Source organism: Vulpes vulpes, chromosome 2, assembly GCF_048418805.1.
Source record: "Vulpes vulpes isolate BD-2025 chromosome 2, VulVul3, whole genome shotgun sequence".
Taxonomy (NCBI): Eukaryota; Metazoa; Chordata; class Mammalia; order Carnivora; family Canidae; genus Vulpes; species Vulpes vulpes.
In genome coordinates, this window is record NC_132781.1 from 33151860 (window position 1) to 33171353 (window position 19494).

Genomic DNA, 19494 nt, shown 5'->3' on the forward strand with positions numbered 1-19494 from the left:
CAGTTGCATGGCTATTGAACACTTGAAAATGGTTAGCGTTACTGATTAACTGAATGTCTAATTTTAATTTAATTTTAAAGAGCTGTATGTGTGCCTAATGGCTGCAGGATTGGATAGTACACCTGTAATCAAAAAGTGTTGGTATAAATATCCCAGTTGCTAGAGCTTAAACACTTGGTAGTCTGTAAAGGGAATTATTCTGCATGTTGGAGATGTCAGTCACCAATTTAAATTGCTGCTTAGCTTTTTCTAAGACACCTGACGTGAGGTAATACATGAGGAAGCTTCTGTAACACTTAAGGAACGAGAAACTAGAAGTCGTGTCATCCAGTTGGTGCCTAATTGAAATCTAGTGGAACACAGATTTCTCCCTTATAGACAAACAAAAATTTTAGGGTGTTAACCAGTATAGTGAGAATAGCCAAATGCCTTTTATTTCTCGGTTTTCTTATGGAACTGATGCCTTTTTCAAAGTAGGTACCTTTTCTCATTGCTTTTCATAGAAGTTCTTAACATTCTCAGCTTTCAGTAGTATCTGTCATATTTCTAGAGGGAAAATCTGTATTGGAAGAATATTTAACTCTTTCTGGAGAAGTTGGAGCTGGGAGATGCCAATCTTTTACTGTATTCAGTCAGTCTCTCTTTTTTTTTTTAAGATTTTATTTATTCATTCATGAGAGACACACAGAGAGAGGCAGAGACACAGGCAAAGGGAGAAGCAGGCTCCATGCAGGGAACCCGACGTGGGACTCAATCCCAGGTCTCCAGGATCATGCCTTGGGCTGAAGGCTGTGCTAAATCTCTGAGCCATGGGTCTGCCCGTATTCAGTCAGTCTTAAACACCCTTTTTCTCTACTTTAAAATTACTGTTCTTCATTTTGAGGCAAGGTAAACAAAAGCAAAAATAAATTATTGGGACTACATCCAAATAAAAAGCTTCTGCATAACAAAGGAAACAGTCAACAAAACTAAAAGACAACCTACTGAATGGGGAAAGATACTTGTAAATGATGATATACGATAAGTGGTTAGTATCCAAAATGTATAAAGAATTTATACAACGCAGTATTTACAGGGCAGAATAAATGTCTTGGCTTTAGAACAGTATAAAAAAAACCCCAAATTTATACAGCCCAGTACCCAAAAAACAAATAATCTAACTAAAAATAGGCAGAAGACACGAACATACATTTCTCCAAAGAAGATGTGCATATGGCCAACAGACACATGAAAAGATGCTCAGCATCACTCATCATCAGGGAAACCAAATCAAAACCACAGTGAGATATCACCTTACACCTGTCAGAATGGCTAAAATATAAAACACAAGAAATATACGTGGTGGTGAGTATGTGGAGAAAAAGGAACCCTCATGCACTGTTGGTGGGCATGCAAACTGTTGTGGCCAGTGTGGAAAACAGTATAGAGGTTCCTCAAAAAAACTAAAAATAGAAATAGCATATGATCTAGTAATCACACTACTGGGTGTTTGCCCAAAGAATAAGAAAACACTAATTTAAAAGAATATACGAAAAAAATTTAAAAATAAATAAAAATATAAATAAATAGATAAATAAATAAATAAATGATAATAAAATAATATATGTACCCCCATGTTTATGGCAGATTATAATAGCTAAGATATGGAAGCAGCCCAAGTGTCCATTGACATATGAATGGATGGAGAAGATGTGATATACACACATGCACACTGGAATATTATTGAGCCATAAACAAATGAAATCTTGCCATTTGCAACAACATGGATGAATCTAGAGAGTACAATGCTAAGCAAAATAAGCCAGTCAGAAAAAGACAAATACCATATGATTCGTTCATATGTGGAATTCACGAAAAATGAATAAAGGAAGAATAAAGAGACAAACCAGGGGCTCCTGGTTGGTTCAGGAGGTTGAGCAGCCAACTCTTGGTTTTGGCTTGGGTCATGATCTTAGGGTCTTGGAATTGAGTCCCATATCAGCTTCCACCTTCAATGGGGAGTCTGCTTGAGATTCTCTCTTTCGCTTTGCCTCTGCCCCTCACCCCACACTTGTGCATTCTCTCTCCCCCTCAAATAAATAAATCTTAAAAAAAAAAAAAAAAAAAAAAAAGAACAGAGACAAAAATCAGACTGCTGGGCATGGAGCCCAACACGGGCTTGAATTCATGACCCTGATATCAAGACCTAATCTGAGGGGATCCCTGGGTGGCTCAGCAGTTTGGCGCCTGCCTTTGGCCCAGGGCGCGATCCTGGAGTCCCAGGATCGAGTCCCGCGTCGGGCTCCCGGCATGAAGCCTGCTTCTCCCTCTGCCTGTGTCTCTGCCTCTCTCTCTCTCTCTCTATGATAGATAGATAGATAGATAGATAGATAGATAGATAGATAGATAGATAAATCTATCTTTAAAAAAAAGACCTAATCTGAGACAAGAGTTTTTCACTTAACCAACTAAGCCACTAGGCACCCCCAGATTCTTAACTATAGAAAACAAACAGATGGTTGCCAGAGAGGAGGTGGGTGGGGAAATGGGCGAAATAAGCAAAAGGATTAAGAGTACACTTATCTTGGGGCACCTGGGTGGCTCAGTAGGTTCTGTGTCCAACTCTTGGTTTCAGCTCAGGTCTCAGGGTCTTCGGGTGGAGCTGCACATCAGGTTCTGAGCTCAGTGGGGAGTCTGCTCAAGGATTCTCTCTCTTCACTTTCTGCCCTCCCCCTGCCCTTGTTCACTCTTTCTCTAAAATAAATCTTTAAAGAGTACAGTTAATGCTTACAGAGATCTTGAGTCACTATATTGTTATACCTGAAACTAATATAATACTTTGTTAACTGAACTGGAATTAAAATTTAAAAATAAAAAAAATACTGTTTTTAAAACATGGACTCTTTTCTATAGGTCATTATTTAACCCAAAAGAATTATTATTTTTAGCTGTGAGGGCCGTTTATGAGTAAAGCAACAGCTATATCTATTATCAGCAGACTAGTATAGTTATAATTTGGAGTCATTTGACCTGAACACTGGGTTTTATTTTTTGTCACTTCTTCTATATTTTCTTTATGATTTTAAGTCTTTTCTCATAATTTTTGCCTCAATTTCTTTTTTTCCCCCTGTAAAACCAGAAATGGTAGTAGTGTATTTGTCTCTTTTGTAAAGATGTAAACAGTGAGTTATTAAGTATCTCACACTCTTAATTCAATATATTCTGGAAAGGCAACAGTGGTAACAAAAACAAAAAACAAAAAAAAGCCAGATTCAACCTTTCTAAGCTTCTGATTTCTCGTGTGTTAAACTGAAATAATATCAAAAACTAATAATACCTCATTCATGGAGTAGTTGTGAAGGCTAGATAAGGTAATGAAGGTAAAGCACTTAGCATAGTTTCTGGCATGTTTTAAGTACTCCGTAAATGTTTATTACCACTACTGAGATTACTGCTATTGGTCTGGTGGTTTCTATTGGCTTATCCAAAACTTAAATTTTAAAAGTGAGGTTTTTCCGATAACTCCCAGTTAAGAACTTTTTTTTTTTTTAAGATTTTATTTATTTATTCATGAGAGACACAGAGAGGCAGAGACACAGGCAGAGGGAGAAGCAGGCTTCCTGCAGGGAGCCTGACGTGTGACTCGATCCCAGGCCTCTGGGATCACACTCCAAGCCGAAGGCAGATGCTCAACCTCTGAACCACCCAGATGTCCCAGTTATGAACTTCCTATACGTAGTCTCTTTACACTTTTTTGTATTATCTGTTATATTTTTATTCTTCCATTTTCACAATTGTTCTTATCTATTAAAAGGTTTATGTTCAATAGAATCATGTTTTCAGATAATTTTTATGGGCAAATTTAAAAAATTTATCAGAAAAGTTCTCATTACCTAAATATATTTTTCTTCAAATTGTATTCAGAATACTAAAATTACAGAACTACTTCCTTGATAATTTTGAGGAGAGATTCACCTAATTTTCTCACTTTTTTTTAGGTACTTTTAACAAATCAGATGACAACAAAGATTGATAGAAATCAGGCCTTGCTGGTTCCTGCATTGGGTGGGTAATTAATCATATAAGCATTTTTTAAAAGTTTTGTATTTATTTAAGTAATCTCCATAACCATCATAGGGCTTGAACTCACAACCTCAAGGTTAAGGGTCACATGTTCTTCTGAGAGCCAACCAGGTGCCCCCAGATAAGCATTTTAAATTTAACACATTTTTTTTCTCCCTCTTTCACGTGATGCTTATTGAGTACTATCAGCTCCACAAAAGCAGAGAGTGTATCAGTCTTATTCACTTATAAGTTTCAGTGTGGGGAAGCCCGGGTGGCTCAGCGGTTTAGTGCCGCCTTCAGCTCAGGGTGTGATTCTGGAGACCTGGGATCAAGTCCCACATCAGGTTCCCTGCATGGCGCCTGCTTCTCCCTCCGCTTATGTCTCTCATGAATAAATAAAATCTTAAAAGAAAAAGAAATGCTTTCTAAAAATAAAGAAAAAGTAAGTCTTAGTGTGGAGCACAATACCTTTAGATATTGACTCATTGTTTTAGTTATTTAATAAACATTTATTGAGCATTTACTGTTTGGCAACTATTGTGTCAGGTACCGAGCATATAAATATTCATAAGATGACTCTTGCCTTTAGAAAGTCTTAGGCAGGAGGAATGGTGAATTCATTAAAAAGTCACATACAGTGAATAGACTTAGGGCTCTTCCTAACCTCAGTCATGGTTTTGTTAGGATACAGTCCTTCGAGATTTTGCTTTTACTAAATTCTTTAAGAATATTTTGTCAGAGTTTTGCTTTCCTTCCAGTAGCCAGAAATATGTTGTTAGTAGTTCTGATAATGGAAGATTGACAAAATGTTGACTCAAACTATAAAGTTTTCTGAAAGCAAAAACAAAGGATAATGATCTATTTCTAAAGATAGGTAAAAATTTATTAATCTCAGGATGTTACCCATGTGTACAGGGGTTTTAAAAGTATAAGTATATTCTTGTGTTAAATTAGGTAAAGTAAAACTGTTTTGGTCAGAGGCATTCTGAGAGACTTAGAGACTTCTCAGTAAGGCAGTTTACAGTTGTTTTGTTCTTGTTCCCACCAGGGGAAAGTTGGGGACATGCTGCTACAATACGGCTAATTTTTCACTGGGACCAAAAGCAAAGGTCAGTATAGAAACAGGTTAATAATTCTGAATATTGGGTTAATTACACTGAACAGTTATATTTTCTTAGATCTACAACAGTGGATGACATCTATAATGCCTCATGAATGAGAGTTTTTGTTGCCTTGTCCTTCATAACCTAGAGAAAATATAGAAACATGTTGTTAAACTGCACATTGAGCTAACATAGGAAGTTCTTTGGAATATTTAAATGATGGGGCGCACCTGAAATGAGTAGGTGGCCAAAGAATGCTACCTTCTATAGCTCTTTGAAATCAAGTACCATTTATTAGCCTTGCAAAAGGAGGTAGGTACTCTATGTTCCTAGAAAGGATTGAAAAAAGAATAAAATCAGGACAAAAGGAAAACTTTTGAGGTTAGCTTTTGGACTAATTTATGTGGAAAATAGGATGGTTTTTCCTAGTTGCTTAATATATTTCTTGTATGAAATTGAGTCTATTTTTGTTTTCTTTTGTATTTTGCTATCTTACTTCTGTTACCCAGTTACTTACCTGCCTTTCACAAGTATTCTTTAAAATAAAACTATGACAGCATGAAACCTTTGTATTTGTTTTTAAAGCTGCTGAGCAAGTGAACAAACCAGCTTTCATTTTCTTTAAAATAGGCAAATGAAAGCTGTGGAGTTTTTTTATTCTACACTTCTAGAAATGTCAGATTTATGCCACCCCCTGTGCTTTGAGGTTAATTTGTATAATTGAAAGAACTTGGTTTGGAAATACTGTGATGAAAGGAAGAAATTGAGAAAGCATGTGGACAAAGATGGAAAAAAGGGTTGCTTAAATATATATCAGGTCTGGTCAGTGATACTGTCTTAGTTCTTTACCAATATTTCTTTGTTCTTTTCCTAACTAAAAAAAATCATGCCTGACCAAATTAGGTCTTACTTACTCTGAGTTCATAGCAGAATATATTACACTTACGTACATGTTTTGAAACTAATGCATGTGGTTTGTGTCTCTTTTAAAAATGTCATTTCCAAAAAAATAAAAATAAAAATGTCATTTCCTGGGGGTTCCCTGGGTGGCTCAGTGGTTTTCTGCCTGCCTTCACACCCAGGGCGTGATCTTGGAGACCCAGGATCAAGTCCCACATTGGGCTTCCTACATGGAGTCTGCCTCTCTCTGTGTCTCTCATGAATAAATAAATAAAATAAAAAATAAAAATGTCATTTCCAAAGAGCTCAGATACCTCTTTTTTTTTTTCTCCCATAAAACATATTGCTTTACAATTGACTTCTATCCCCCAGTTCTCTAAATAAGTCATTGTATTCTGGATCACAAAAGGAATTCTTTCCTCAACAACAAACCCTATTGTAAATATTTGGCAACAGTTCTCCAGAACATATTGAACATACTGCTTATACTTTCCCAGATTCAGGTTTTCTTTCTTTTCTTTTTTTTTTTTAATCATTTGTTTGTTTGTTTGTTTGTTTATTTATTTATTCGTGAGAGACAGAGGCAGAAACACAGGCAGAGGGAGAAGCATGCTCCATGCAGGGAGCCCAATGTGGGACTCTATCTCGGGACTCCAGGATCAGACCCTGGGCCGAAGGCAGGCGCCCAACCACTGAGCCACCCAGGGTTCCCCTCTTTCTTTTTTTAATATTTTTTATTTATTTTTGAGAGAGAGAGTGAGTGCGTGAGCAAAAAAGAGTGTGTGTACATATGCTCATGAGCACGGGGAGGGACAGAGGGAAAAGCAAATTCTCCATTGAGCAGGGAGTCCAGTGCAGGACTGTATTCCAGGCCCTGGGATCATGACCTGAGCTGAAGGCAGATGTTTAACTGACTGAGCAACCAGGCCCCCCAGATTGAGGTTTTCTGTAAAGTGCATCCCACTGTTCAAATGTTTTTAGGAATTCTCCTTGAACTAGTATATAGTGGTGGTCGTCCACTCTTATTCTACTATTAAATATTCACTAATAGAATACATCTAAAAAATAAAAATAATATAAGCAAAGCAAGATTGTTTCATCTTTTAATGCACTCATCAGAAGATGTTTGCCTTCTTTGTCAAATTCTAGAAGTTAGCATTGGTTGGGTATCCATGAGATCAGAAAATTATGCTTACTCTTTAAGAGTTATCCATTTTGTGACTTTCAGCTTCTCACTCATCCTTTCCAAGAAATTGGAGAATGGTGTTGAAGACTGACATTGAATTAGATGGATGTAGGGGAAATCTGTTCCATAAGTTTTTTCTATATCCCAGACTATGATTTTAGTGACTGCTTGCTTATGCTAGGTACTTAACTGGTCAGTGAATATACATTTCATAAATTCCCTTCAATAACTCTGAAGGATCTATATGTACATAGAGGTGAGAAGACCAAGGCTGCCCAGACAGATTAACTAAGAGTAATTAATAACCACCATTCTTTTGAATATTTATTAACTGTCCTTTATTGTGCTAAAAAGCATTATATATGTGTGTGTGCATATATATATATATATATAGTATTTCATTTTATTTTCCAAATAACTCTATGAAATTAGTAGTAGTATCCACATTTTATAGCTGACTATATAAAAGAGTCTGTTTCTTTTCCTAAAACTGCTGTTTCTACAATGTAATTAAAGTATTGTGGGGATCCCTGGGTGGCGCAGTGGTTTGGCGCCTGCCTTTGGCCCAGGGCGCGATCCTGGAGACCCGGTATCGAATCCCACATCAGGCTCCCGGTGCATGGAGCCTGCTTCTCCCTCCGCCTGTGTCTCTGCCTCTCTCTCTCTCTCTGTGACTATCATAAATAAATAAAAATTAAAAAAAAAAAAGATTAAAGTATTCTGTTGATTGCCAGCAAATCTGAAAGTATAGCTCTTATTCTCATTTTTAGATAAAATCCCTTTTCTCCAAACAGTCTCCCCCCCCCCCCCCCCCCCGGCTGGGGATATATAAGTAATGTGCAAACTTTATTATAATTAAAATAAGTTGACCTCATTTATTAGAATTAAAATAGTTTTGTTCTTCATTGTTTGAAACCAGTCATCTTAAAAAAAAAGAGACAGACCAGTTATTATTAAGTCATTAAAGTTGCATGAAATCTTGTATGTGTTTTAAAATTTAGTTTATCTTGAAAGGACAAAAATAGAAATTCACACTGGGAAAACAGTTATAAAAATGAACACTTCCAGTTTAAGCAGAAAACTAAAAACCTTAAGTAGCCAAATTTATATTGAGAGTTGAACCTTAGTGTCCATCTTATGTTCCAGTCCCCCTCTTTCACTGGAAACACCTGAGTTTTTACCTTTTGACTAACAATGAAATGACACTCCCAACAGTTATTCAAATAAGTACTTTTGTCTCTTTCCTGTATATTATGTGGGGTTTTCCTCCAATTTGCATATTCATGATAACATGAGACTGAGATTGTTCAAAATTATATCACTTTTTGCCAAGAAGATCTGGTGGTAGAATGGAGTAATATATCAACACCCCCACACAGTGTTTCATATGTGTGCTCAGCTTTAGAGCACAAATTGTGCTTCTGTCTTATTTCTTCCTGACCCAAACTGTAGTTCAGCCATATGTTAATAAGCTTCATCTCAGCTGAGGCCATGAGCCAAGTGATTCTTTGGTTCAATTTGTTTAAAAAGATCTCTTGAAATGCAGATATGAAATATAAAATCTTATTTTTACCTAGGAATTTGAGGAAGCTTTTCACCCTGAATATTTAGTGCCCACTTGACTTTAGGATTTTTAATAAATATGTAAAAGCTTCTTAAAAGCTTATTTACTTTTTAAATAATTTTCTCAGAAAATTCAGATGTGAGACACTGGGTGGCTCAGTTGGTTAAGCGTCTGCCTTTGACTCAGGTCATGATATCAGAGTCCTGGGATTGAGCCCCACATTGGGCTTTCCGCTCAGCAAGAAGCCTACTTATCCCTCTCCCTCTGCCTACCGCTTCTCCTGCTTTTTCTCTCTCTCTGTCAGATAAAAAAAATCTTAAGAAAAAGAAAAAAGAAAATTCAGATGTATCTTTTTTGGACATATGGTAATATTGAGGTGATTTAGATACTAATTTTTCTTTTTTTTTTTTAATTTTTTATTTATTTATGATAGTCACAGAGAGAGAGAGAGAGGCAGAGACACAGGCGGAGGGAGAAGCAGGCTCCATGCACCGGGAGCCTGATGTGGGATTTGATCCCGGGTCTCCAGGATCGCGCCCTGGGCCAAAGGCAGGCGCCAAACCACTGCACCACCCAGGGATCCCAGATACTAATTTTTCAGAATAAGTTTAGCTAATTTTTGTTTTATTCAATCAAAAAGATTTTTAAATAAGGCAGATTAAAATACACCATGTCTCTGTTTTTCTTATATATGTATACATATATATGTTTTTTCTTATATATATATGCATATATATATATGTATATATATATATATAACTTTTACTTATTTATTTTTAATTTTTTAAAGTAATCTTTGTGCCCAAACTGGGGTTGCAGCTTACAACTTGGAGGTCAAGAGTCACATGCTCTATCAACTGAGCCAGCCAGGCACCCTAATTTTTCTGTTATATTTTGTATTAAAGTTAGAATTATCAACCCAGGGGCACCTGGGTTGGTCAGCAGTTGAGCGTCTGCCCTTGGTTCAGGTCATGATCCTGGGGTCCTGGGATGGAGTCCTGTAGCAGGCTCCTCACAAGGAGCCTCTCTCTCTGTGTCTCTCGTAAATAAATAAGTAAAATCTTAAAAAAACCCAAAACTGGGGCAGCCCGGGTGGCTCAGCAGTTTAGCTGAGCCACCCGGTTTAGGATCACCCGGTTTAGGATCGAGTCCCATGTCAGGCTCCCTGCATGGAGCCTGCTTCTCCCTCTGTCACCACCCCCCTCTCTGTCTCTGTCTCTCATGAATAAATAAATAAAATATTTGGGATCCCTGGGTGGCGCAGCGGTTTGGCGCCTGCCTTTGGCCCAGGGCGCGATCCTGGAGACCCGGGATCGAATCCCACGTCGGGCTCCCGGTGCATGGAGCCTGCTTCTCCCTCTGCCTGTGTCTCTGCCTCTCTCTCTCTCTCTCTGTGACTATCATAAATAAATAAAAATTTAAAAAAAAAATAAAATATTTAAAAAAATGTTTAAAAAACAAAACAAAACAGCAAGACAGATGAGAGAAACCGATTGTTTACTATCCAAGCCACACTCAAGCCTTCTTGGTAGCCTATAACCAAGTGCCTTGAACCAAGTAAAAAATAAACACCAAGCAGCCAGTAAAAAAGTCAGTATTATATGTAAATGACCCTTTTAACTCTGAGAGTTTATGATTTTTCTCTAAGGTAGAATCTGCATTTTGTGCAGTTATATCAGTTGTTTAAAACTGGTAAATTGTGGGGCACCTGGCTGGCACAGTTGGTAGATTATGCAACTCTTGATCTTGGGGTTGTGAGTTCAAGCCCCATGTTGGGTATAGGGCCACTTAAAAATTTATTTTTTAATTAAATTGTGGTAAATTGTACATATCATAAAACGTATCAGTTTAATCGTTTAAGTGTACAGTTTAGTGGCATGAAATACATTCACATTATTGTGCAGTCATCACCACCATCCATCTCCAGAACGTTTTCATCTTCCCCAACTGAAACTGTTCCCATTTAACACCAGCTCCCTATTCTCCCCTCCCCCAGCCTGTAGCAACAGTATTCTACCTTCTGTCTATGAATTTCACTACTGGGGGCACCTCATGTAAGTGGAATGATACAATATTTGTCCTATTGTGTCTGGCCTTTTTTTCACTTAGCATAGTTTTCAATATTCATTGTTACATGTGACAAGAATTTCTTTCCTTTTCAAGACTAATTAATATGCCATTATATGTATAAACTACATTATTAAAAAAGATTTTATTTATTCATGAGAGAGAGAGAGAGAGGCAGAGACACAGGCAGATGGAGAAGCAGGCTCCATGCAGGGAGCCTGATGTGGGACTCGATCCTGGGTCTCCAGGATCACACCCCAGGCTGAAGGTGGCACTAAGCTACTGGGGCTGCCCTATAAACTACATTTAATTTATTGATCCATCTGTCAGACTCTTGGGTTGCTTCTATCTTTGCCTATTATGAATAAATTATATCAGTTTTAAAGTAATTTTTTAAAAGGTTTTATTTATTTATTCATGAGAGAGAGAGAGAGAGAGAGGCAGAGACATAGGCAGAGGGAGAAGCAGGCTTCATGCAGGGAGCCTGATACGGGGCTTGATCCTGGGACTCCGGGATCATACCCTGAGCCAAAAGCAGACGCTCAACCACTGAGCCACTCAGGCATCCCAGTTTTAAAGTTATTTTGAGGGATCCCTGGGTGGCGCAGCGGTTTGGTGCCTGCCTTTGGCCCAGGGCGCGATCCTGGAGACCCAGGATCGAATCCCACGTCGGGCTCCCGGTGCATGGAGCCTGCCTGTGTCTCTGCCTCTCTCTCTCTCTCTGTGACTATCATAAATAAATAAAAATTAAAAAAAAAAAATAAAGTTATTTTGAAAGATACTTTAAAAGTTTTTGCTTAGGAGGCACCTGAATGGCTTAATTGATGAAGCATCCAGCTCTTGGTTAATCTCAGGGTTGTGAGATTGAGCCCCATGTCTGACTCCCTGCTTTAGTGTGGAGTTTCTTAAGATTCTCTCCTTCTCCTTCTACCCTTCCCCCCCACTCTCCCTCAAATAAGATATTATTAATAATAAGATAATATTAATAAATAAAATATTAAAGAAAAAGTTTGGGGTGGCTCAGTCACATCTGGGTGGCTCAGTCACATCTGCCTTTGGCTCAGGTCATGATCCTGGAGTCCCAGGATCAAGCCCCACATTGGGCTCCCTGCTCAGTGGGGAGTCTGCCTCTCCCTCTGCCCATCACTCCGCTCCTGCTCTCTCTTTCTTGCTTTCTTTCTCAAATAAATAAATAAATAAAATCCTTAAAAAAAAGTTTTTGCTTAGGCCACCTTGCTAGCTCAGTCTGTAGAGTATGTGCCTCTTGATCTTGGGGTCAGAAGTTCAAGCCCCACATTGGGCATAGAGATTACTCAATTAAAAATTTGTTTTAATAATTTAATAAAAGTTTTTGCTTTATTTATTTATTTATTTTTAAAAGATTCATTCATTTTTTCATGAAAGACACAGACTGAGATAGAGAAACAGAGACATAGGCCGAGGGAGAAGCAGGCTCTTTGCAGGGAGCCCGATGCAGGACTCAATCCTGGATCCCAGGATAACGATCTGAGCCAAAGGCAGGCACCCAATCACTGAGCCACCCAGGCGTCCCACTTATATTTATTAATATTACAATATTTGAGCAAAGTTAATAAGAGCTAAGAATGTTATTTTTATTTTTTTAAAGATTTTATTTATTTACTCATGAAAGACAGAGAGAGAGGCAGAGATACAGGCAGAGGGAGAAGGAGGCTCCTATGTGGGACTCGATCCTGGGTCTCCAGGATCACACCTTGAGCCAAAGGCAGATGCTCAACTGCTGGGCCATCTAGGCATCCCAGAGCTTAGAATTTTAAATCTAAGTACTTTCAGCTTTCAGTTTTATATTACTTTGTGGACTATTTAATAAGAATATACCTAAACAGACTTTGTTCTGTCATGACAGAATCTGACAGTGATTCTTTTGGACATAATAATTTTTAAGAATATATCTTCTTGATTATTTGTATTAGTATGATATGAGTATGTGTTCATTTATATCCCAAGAAATTGTCTTAATACTTGTATCATAACACACAAAAAGTATACAGTTACTGCAGAAAGTTGGAAAAACAAACAAAAAAGCAACCTTTATCTTGTAATAACAACTTTTTAAAAAAAAAATTATTTATTTATGATAGTCACACAGAGAGAGAGAGAGAGACAGAGACACAGGCAGAGGGAGAAGCAGGCTCCATGCACCGGGAGCCCGATGTGGGATTCGATCCTGGGTCTCCAGGATCGCGCCCTGGGCCAAAGGCAGGCGCCAAACCGCTGCGCCACCCAGGGATCCCAAAACTTAACTTTTTAATTGTAGTCTTTTCGTTTGTTTAATTTAAAGATTTTATGACATGGCAGAGGGAGAGGCAGGCTTCCCACTGGGAGCCTGATGTGGGACTCAATCCTGGAACTCCAGGATCACGACCTAAGCCAAAAGCAGACGCTCAACCACTGAGCCACCCAGGCATTCCTTGATTGTAGTCTTGTAGTATTTTTTCTATACATGTTTACTCATAAATGTGGGCTCATACAGCATAACTTTTACTTAAAATATATTAATATATACTTACTTAATATATTAATATAAATATAATATACTTATAGAAATTTATTTGAATTGGTTATTGGACATTTAGGTTGCTTTATTTTTTATTTTTTGTTTGTTTTTTTGGTTGCTTTAAAATTCCATTTATGTAGGGGTGCCTGGATACCTCAGTCAGTAAACTGTCTTTGGCTCATATTTTCCATTTCTGAAGGTCCTAGGATTGAGCCCTGCATCAGGCTCTCTGCTCACTTGGGAGTCTGCTTCTCCCTTCCCTCTGTATGCGCTTGCTCTCTCTCTCAAAATAAAAATAAAATATTTTAAAAAGTAAAATAAAATTCCACTTATGTAAACAACTTTATTGTTATTATATGTAATAATTATACGCACACATTACAGCTATTGATTAAAGGAGTCTTTTAGATATTTCTTTGCTTTCTGTGTCCTTCGGGAACAAAACAATAGAATTGTAGTGAAAAAAAACTATAAATTTAAATTATTAAATCAGTCATCTGAACTAATTAAGATCATGTATTTGTGTATATTTATTTTTTTTCTCTAAGCAGGTTGGCAACATTGTACAAATCACCAAGCCAGAAGGAATCTACAGTACTGTTTGAAATCACAGTCAGTATTATTTGATTAGAGTGGGATTTTGGTGTTGGTGGGCAGTAATTATCTGAAGAGAGCATTTACAAATTGCTTCTGTTAACTTCTGTAGGCAGCAAGCATATTTGAGGACAGCTTTTGATGCTTAGAACATTATCCCCAAAATAGTATATATACAGAATATTCTAGTCACAACTGGACTGAAATTTATTCTTAAGAACAGAGGAAATACTTATTTGTATGTAGGCTAGTGTGTTCCATGCCATATGCAATGTCAGGATATTAAAAATTTTTAAAGTGAACGTTGTTAAAGATTTTCCAAGAAAAAAATACTAACATTACTCTTAAGTAATTCTAGTCTGTAGATATTATAGATCTATCATAGCCACCAAATATATCCTGCCATAAAATGTTAATTTCCCTATAATTTAAAATCATAGAACACACTCTTTTGGCTGAAAAATGCATATTTATCAGTAGTGTTGAGTCATATATAGTCTTGGCATCTTATTTTTTAAGGATAAAAACAGAAATAGAAAGATTCTCAAACTGAATTATCAACTTAGTCTTTGTACTGCTTAGGTGCATTTAAAGTATCCTAATGGGGGATCCCTGGGTGGCGCAGCGGTTTGGCGCCTGCCTTTGGCCCAGGGCGCGATCCTGGAGACCCGGGATCGAATCCCACATCAGGCTCCCGATGCATGGAGCCTGCTTCTCCCTCCGCCTGTGTCTCTGCCTCTCTCTCTCTCTCTGGACTATCATAAATAAATAAATAAATTAATTAATTAAAGTATCCTAATGGGAAAGCTTTAGAGTATTTAATTGTGAAAATAAAGTTGTAAAGCACCTAAGTAATTAGTACATGTTACTTCTTTTTACATCTTCAGTAGAGCCACCATAAAGTTTGTCAAGATTTTTGGGGCATGTGCATGGCTCAGTTGGTTAAGTGTCTGCGTTCGGCTCAAGTCATGATCCTGGTTTCGAGTCCCACATTGGGCCGGAGATCCCTGCTCGGCGGAAAGCCTGCTTCTCCAGCCATTGCCCCTCCCCCCATGCATGCATAGGTTCTCCCTCTCTCAAATAAATAAAATCTTAAAAAACTATTTTCTTTTAGAGTATGCTTTTATAATGCACTGTTATTTCTCTGTGTGTATGTGTAAGTAAATATATAAGTAAATAAATATACAGATACAAGATACTCTAGATATAAAATACACTAGTTACAGTGCTGGCTTGGACACCTATTTCTGAGGTTTAACCTGTTCATTCACAGTAGTTAATAACTTCTGTCTCAAGAATAAAGTAGCTCTTTTATCGGTTACTTAAAAATATTTGGAAAACCAATTGTTATTTATTTATTTTTAAAGATTTTATTCATTTATTCATGAGAGACGCAGAGAGAGAGGCAGAGACATAGGCAGAGGGAGAAGCAGGCTCCCTATGAGGAGCCTGATGCAGGACTCCATCCCAGGACTCCAGTATCATACCCTGAGCTGAAGGCAGACACTCAACCAGTGAGCCCCCCCAGGTGTCCTCCAATTGTTATTTTAGATGTTCTTAAATCATACTTATATATTTTTTTTATCTTCCAGCCTCAAGGATTTAGAGATGCTGTTGTTGCTACTGCATGTTCTTTGCAAACAGAAGGTTCATTGAATTCCCGGAAACGGTCACGAGAATCAGAGGAAGAACAGGAATCCAAAGACTAGTCTTAAAGTATACATATGTGTTGATTCTGTGAGATGTAATATATACAAGTAGTAGATTCTTTATTTTGAAATAAAAACACACAGTATGGCTTATATGAATCAAGAGCATATGAAGTGAGTGTGAAAAACAATGAGTATAATTTTCTAAATTTTTCTAAAGCAGTTCTCCAATTATATTTTGCCTGGTTTTCATTTTAGTAGCAGTCAGCAGAGATGTTACAAGTATTGTGTTTTTGCAAATGTGGAAGGCTGATCTCATGTCACCAATCTGAACTTATCATTAGGACTGTTTTTTCCTCTTTTCTCTGTTAATTACATAGAAAATCCTAAAAAAATTTATTTTCACATTCCTGATGTGTTCTCCTTAAATATAGTTTTGATAATTCTTTTTATTTTTATTTTAAAAAAAGAGATTTTATTTATTTATTCATGAGAGATACAGAGAGAGAGAGAGAGAGGCAGAGACACAGGCAGAGGGAGAAGCAGGCTCCATGCAGGGAGCCTGACGTGGGACTCGATCCCAGGTCTCCAGGATCACGCCCTGGGCTACAGGCGGCGCTAAACCTCTGTGCCACCAGGGCTGCCCAGTTTTGATAATTCTTTTTTTTTTTTTTTTTTATGACAGTCACACACAGAGAGAGAGAGAGAGGCAGAGACACAGGCAGAGGGAGAAGCAGGCTCCATACACCGGGAGTCCAACGTGGGATTCGATCCCGGGTCTCCAGGATCGTGCCCTGGGCCAAAGGCAGGCGCCAAGCCACTGCGCCATCCAGGGATCCCAGTTTTGATAATTCTTAAAAATGCCCTGTTTTTGAGCTGTCTCTTCCTTCATATTATGGCTCCCTGCAGACCTCTGGAGAAGGCCAAGACCCTTAAAAAGAGGACCAAGAAGTTCATCCAGCATTGGTCAGGCCAATATATCAAAATTAAGCACAACTGGCAGAAACCCAGAGGCCTTGACAGTAGAGTACACAGAAGATTCAAGGGCCAGATCTTGATGCCCAGCATTGGTTATAGGAGCAGCAAAAGAATAGAACACATGCTGCCTAGTGCATTCTGGAAGTTCCTAGTCCAAAACGTCAAGGAATGAAGTGCTGCTGATCTGCAACATATCTTACTGTGCAGAGAATGCTCACAACATCTCCAAGAATCACACAGCCACTGTAGAAAGAGCAGAGCAGCTGGCTATCACAGTCACCAATCCCAATGCCAGGCTGCACAGCAAAGAAAATGAATAGACAGCTTATGTGCACATCATATTTATGTTAATAAAACCATAAAACTAAAAAAAAAAAAAAAAAACCATAAAACTATAAAAAAAAAGGCTTGTTTTTATTACTATAAAGAGAAGCCAGCACGTGAGTCAGCATATTGTATTCGTTTTTAATGGTAGGATACAAATTTTAGATGACCAATCTGATTTTTTTTTTTTTTTAAAGATTTTATTTATTTACTCATGATAGACAAAGAGACAGAGGCAGAGGGAGAAGCAGGCTCCATGCAGGGAGTCTGATGCGGGGACCCGATCCTGGGTCTCCAGGATCACGCCCTGGGCTGAAGGCAACGCTAAACCGCTGAGCCACCGATGCTGCCCGACCAATCTGATTTTAGTGACTCCAGTCTAAAATCTAAGTTATTTAAAAAAAAAATAAAATAAAATAAAATAAAATCTAAGTTATTTGTTTAATTTTTATGTTACTTTAAAGGAAGGACTTTGGAACTGTTACCCTATCTGGAAATTGTCTAGAACATTCATCTTCCAGAATAGTCAAGTTGATAAACTGACATTTATTTCAACATTTTTGAAACATGGTGTGATCCATTCTAGAATTCTAGATGTATTGACATTTTCTTTTGAATAATCTTAACACTGTTTGAATAAATTAAAATTTTGAATTCTTGAGTGCTTTTAAAATCATCTAAAAATGTTTTGGCACCTGATTCTTCTTATTACTTCTCAATTCATTCACAAAATTTACTTTGGTTTCCAGTATTTAAATAATTGAATGTTATATACTGTGACAACAATATTCTCCAGATATTAGTGACAATTGGTTATTTCCTGTCCCAGATGGAACACTAAATTTATGAAATTTTAAAAATACAATTATTCTTGGGCACCTGGGTGGCTCAGTCAGGTCAGTTAAGCATTTACCTTTGGCTTAGGTAATGATCCTGGGATCCTGGGATGGAGCCTTGCATCCAGTTCTCTGCTCAGCAGGGAGTCTGGTTTTCCCTCTCTCTCTCTCTCTCTCTGTACACCCTGCCCCCACCACCATCAAGCTCATGCTTGCTCTCTCTTACTCTATCTCAAATAAAAATCTTTAGAAACACCTGGGTGGCTTAGTGGTTGAGCATCTGCCTTGCTCAACCTGGTGATTATTTATTTTTAAATAAATAAAATCTTTAAAAAGAACTTTAAAAAATTATTCTGTAATTGGTTATATATAGAATAACCATAGTTTGCCAGGACTTTTTTTTTTTTTTTTAAGATTTTATTTATTCATTCGTGAGAGACCCACAGAGAGAGAGAGAGGCAGAGACACAGGCAGAGGGAAAAGCAGGCTCCATGCAGGGAGCCCGACGTGGGACTTGGTCCCAGGTCTCCAGGATCACACCCTGGGCTGAAGGTGGCACTAAACCACTGAGCCACCGGGGCTGCCCATTGCCAGGTTTTTTTTGAGAGTAAAAGTAGACACTGCTAACAATTAACACCACGACAGTGGATGTAAATCAGGACCATCCCAGGCAAATCAGGCATATGGCCATCCAATTATATAAGACTAATTTTAAATGACTAGGATGGTTGATTGTAATTATTTTTGAGGTCCTTAGGCATATATTTTTATTAATGCAGTCATAAAAAAATTAACCATTTTGTATTTTCTCTGCTCAAATCATAAGATCAAGAGAGTGAGGGGGTTATAAGTGATAAGTATCAGTGTTACTAGGCATCAGAACTGTAGGAATCTTATAAAGCATCATAACAGTATACTTTAAAGAACTATAGGACCGGGCAGCCCCGGTGGCACAGCGGTTTGGTGCCACCTGCGGCCTGGGGTGTGATCCTGGAGACCCAGGATCGAGTCCCACATTGGGCTCCCTGCATAGAGCCTGCTTCTCCCTCTGTCTGTGTCTCTGCCCCTCTCTCTCAGTGCCTATGAATAAATAAATAAAATCTTAAAAAAAAAAAAACTATAGGACCTGGAATATAAAGCTAAGTGTATTTCTTTTTTTCTTTTTGTTTTAAGATTTTATTTATTTATTCATGAGAGACACAGAGGCAGGCTCCATGGAGGGAGCCTGATGTGGGACTCAATCCCAGGACTCCAGGATCATGCTGAGCTGAAGGAAGATGCTCACTCAACTCCTGAGCCACCAAGACGTCCCAAGTGTATTTCTTTTTGTTTGCAACTCTTTAGATAAACTTTATGTAAAATAACTTTTCAAAATTGTTGCTATTGCTAAAAAGATAATTATTTTCCTAGTTATAATATACACTTAAATCTTCATCTGCTTGGCCTGGAATAACAAAATACCATAAATTTAACAGAATTTTCTCACAGTATTAGAGGCTAGAAGTCAGAGATCAGTGTGCCTGCATGGTGTAGTTCTGGTGAAATTTGTAGACAGCTATCTACTTAACTGAGTGCTCACAAGGCCCTTCCTTGAACATGCATGAAGAGATATATCTTTCTTCATCTTACAAAGCCACCAGTCCTATCAGATTAGGACTTCACCTTTATTACCTCATTTAGCATTATTTACCCTCCAAAAACTTTATCTCCAAA

General features: G+C 37.8%; 1 protein-coding gene across 4 annotated transcripts in view; it reads left to right on the plus strand.

Moving 5' to 3' along the window:
* The window catches only part of RAD51C (RAD51 paralog C), a 39187-nt gene extending 23385 nt beyond the window's left edge, over window positions 1-15802 (plus strand). For 2 of the 4 annotated variants that reach the window (XM_025996029.2, XM_025996031.2), the window contains 4 exons: window positions 3978-4044; window positions 5093-5153; window positions 13952-14012; window positions 15587-15802. In XM_025996029.2, the coding sequence (XP_025851814.1) occupies window positions 3978-4044; window positions 5093-5153; window positions 13952-14012; window positions 15587-15703 (306 nt within the window). In that variant the 3' untranslated portion in view covers window positions 15704-15802. The remainder of the gene's footprint in view (window positions 1-3977; window positions 4045-5092; window positions 5154-13951; window positions 14013-15586) is intronic. The other 2 variants (XM_025996030.2, XM_072747586.1) reach the window with 2 other exon arrangements.
* The last annotated feature ends 3692 nt before the right edge of the window (window positions 15803-19494 follow it).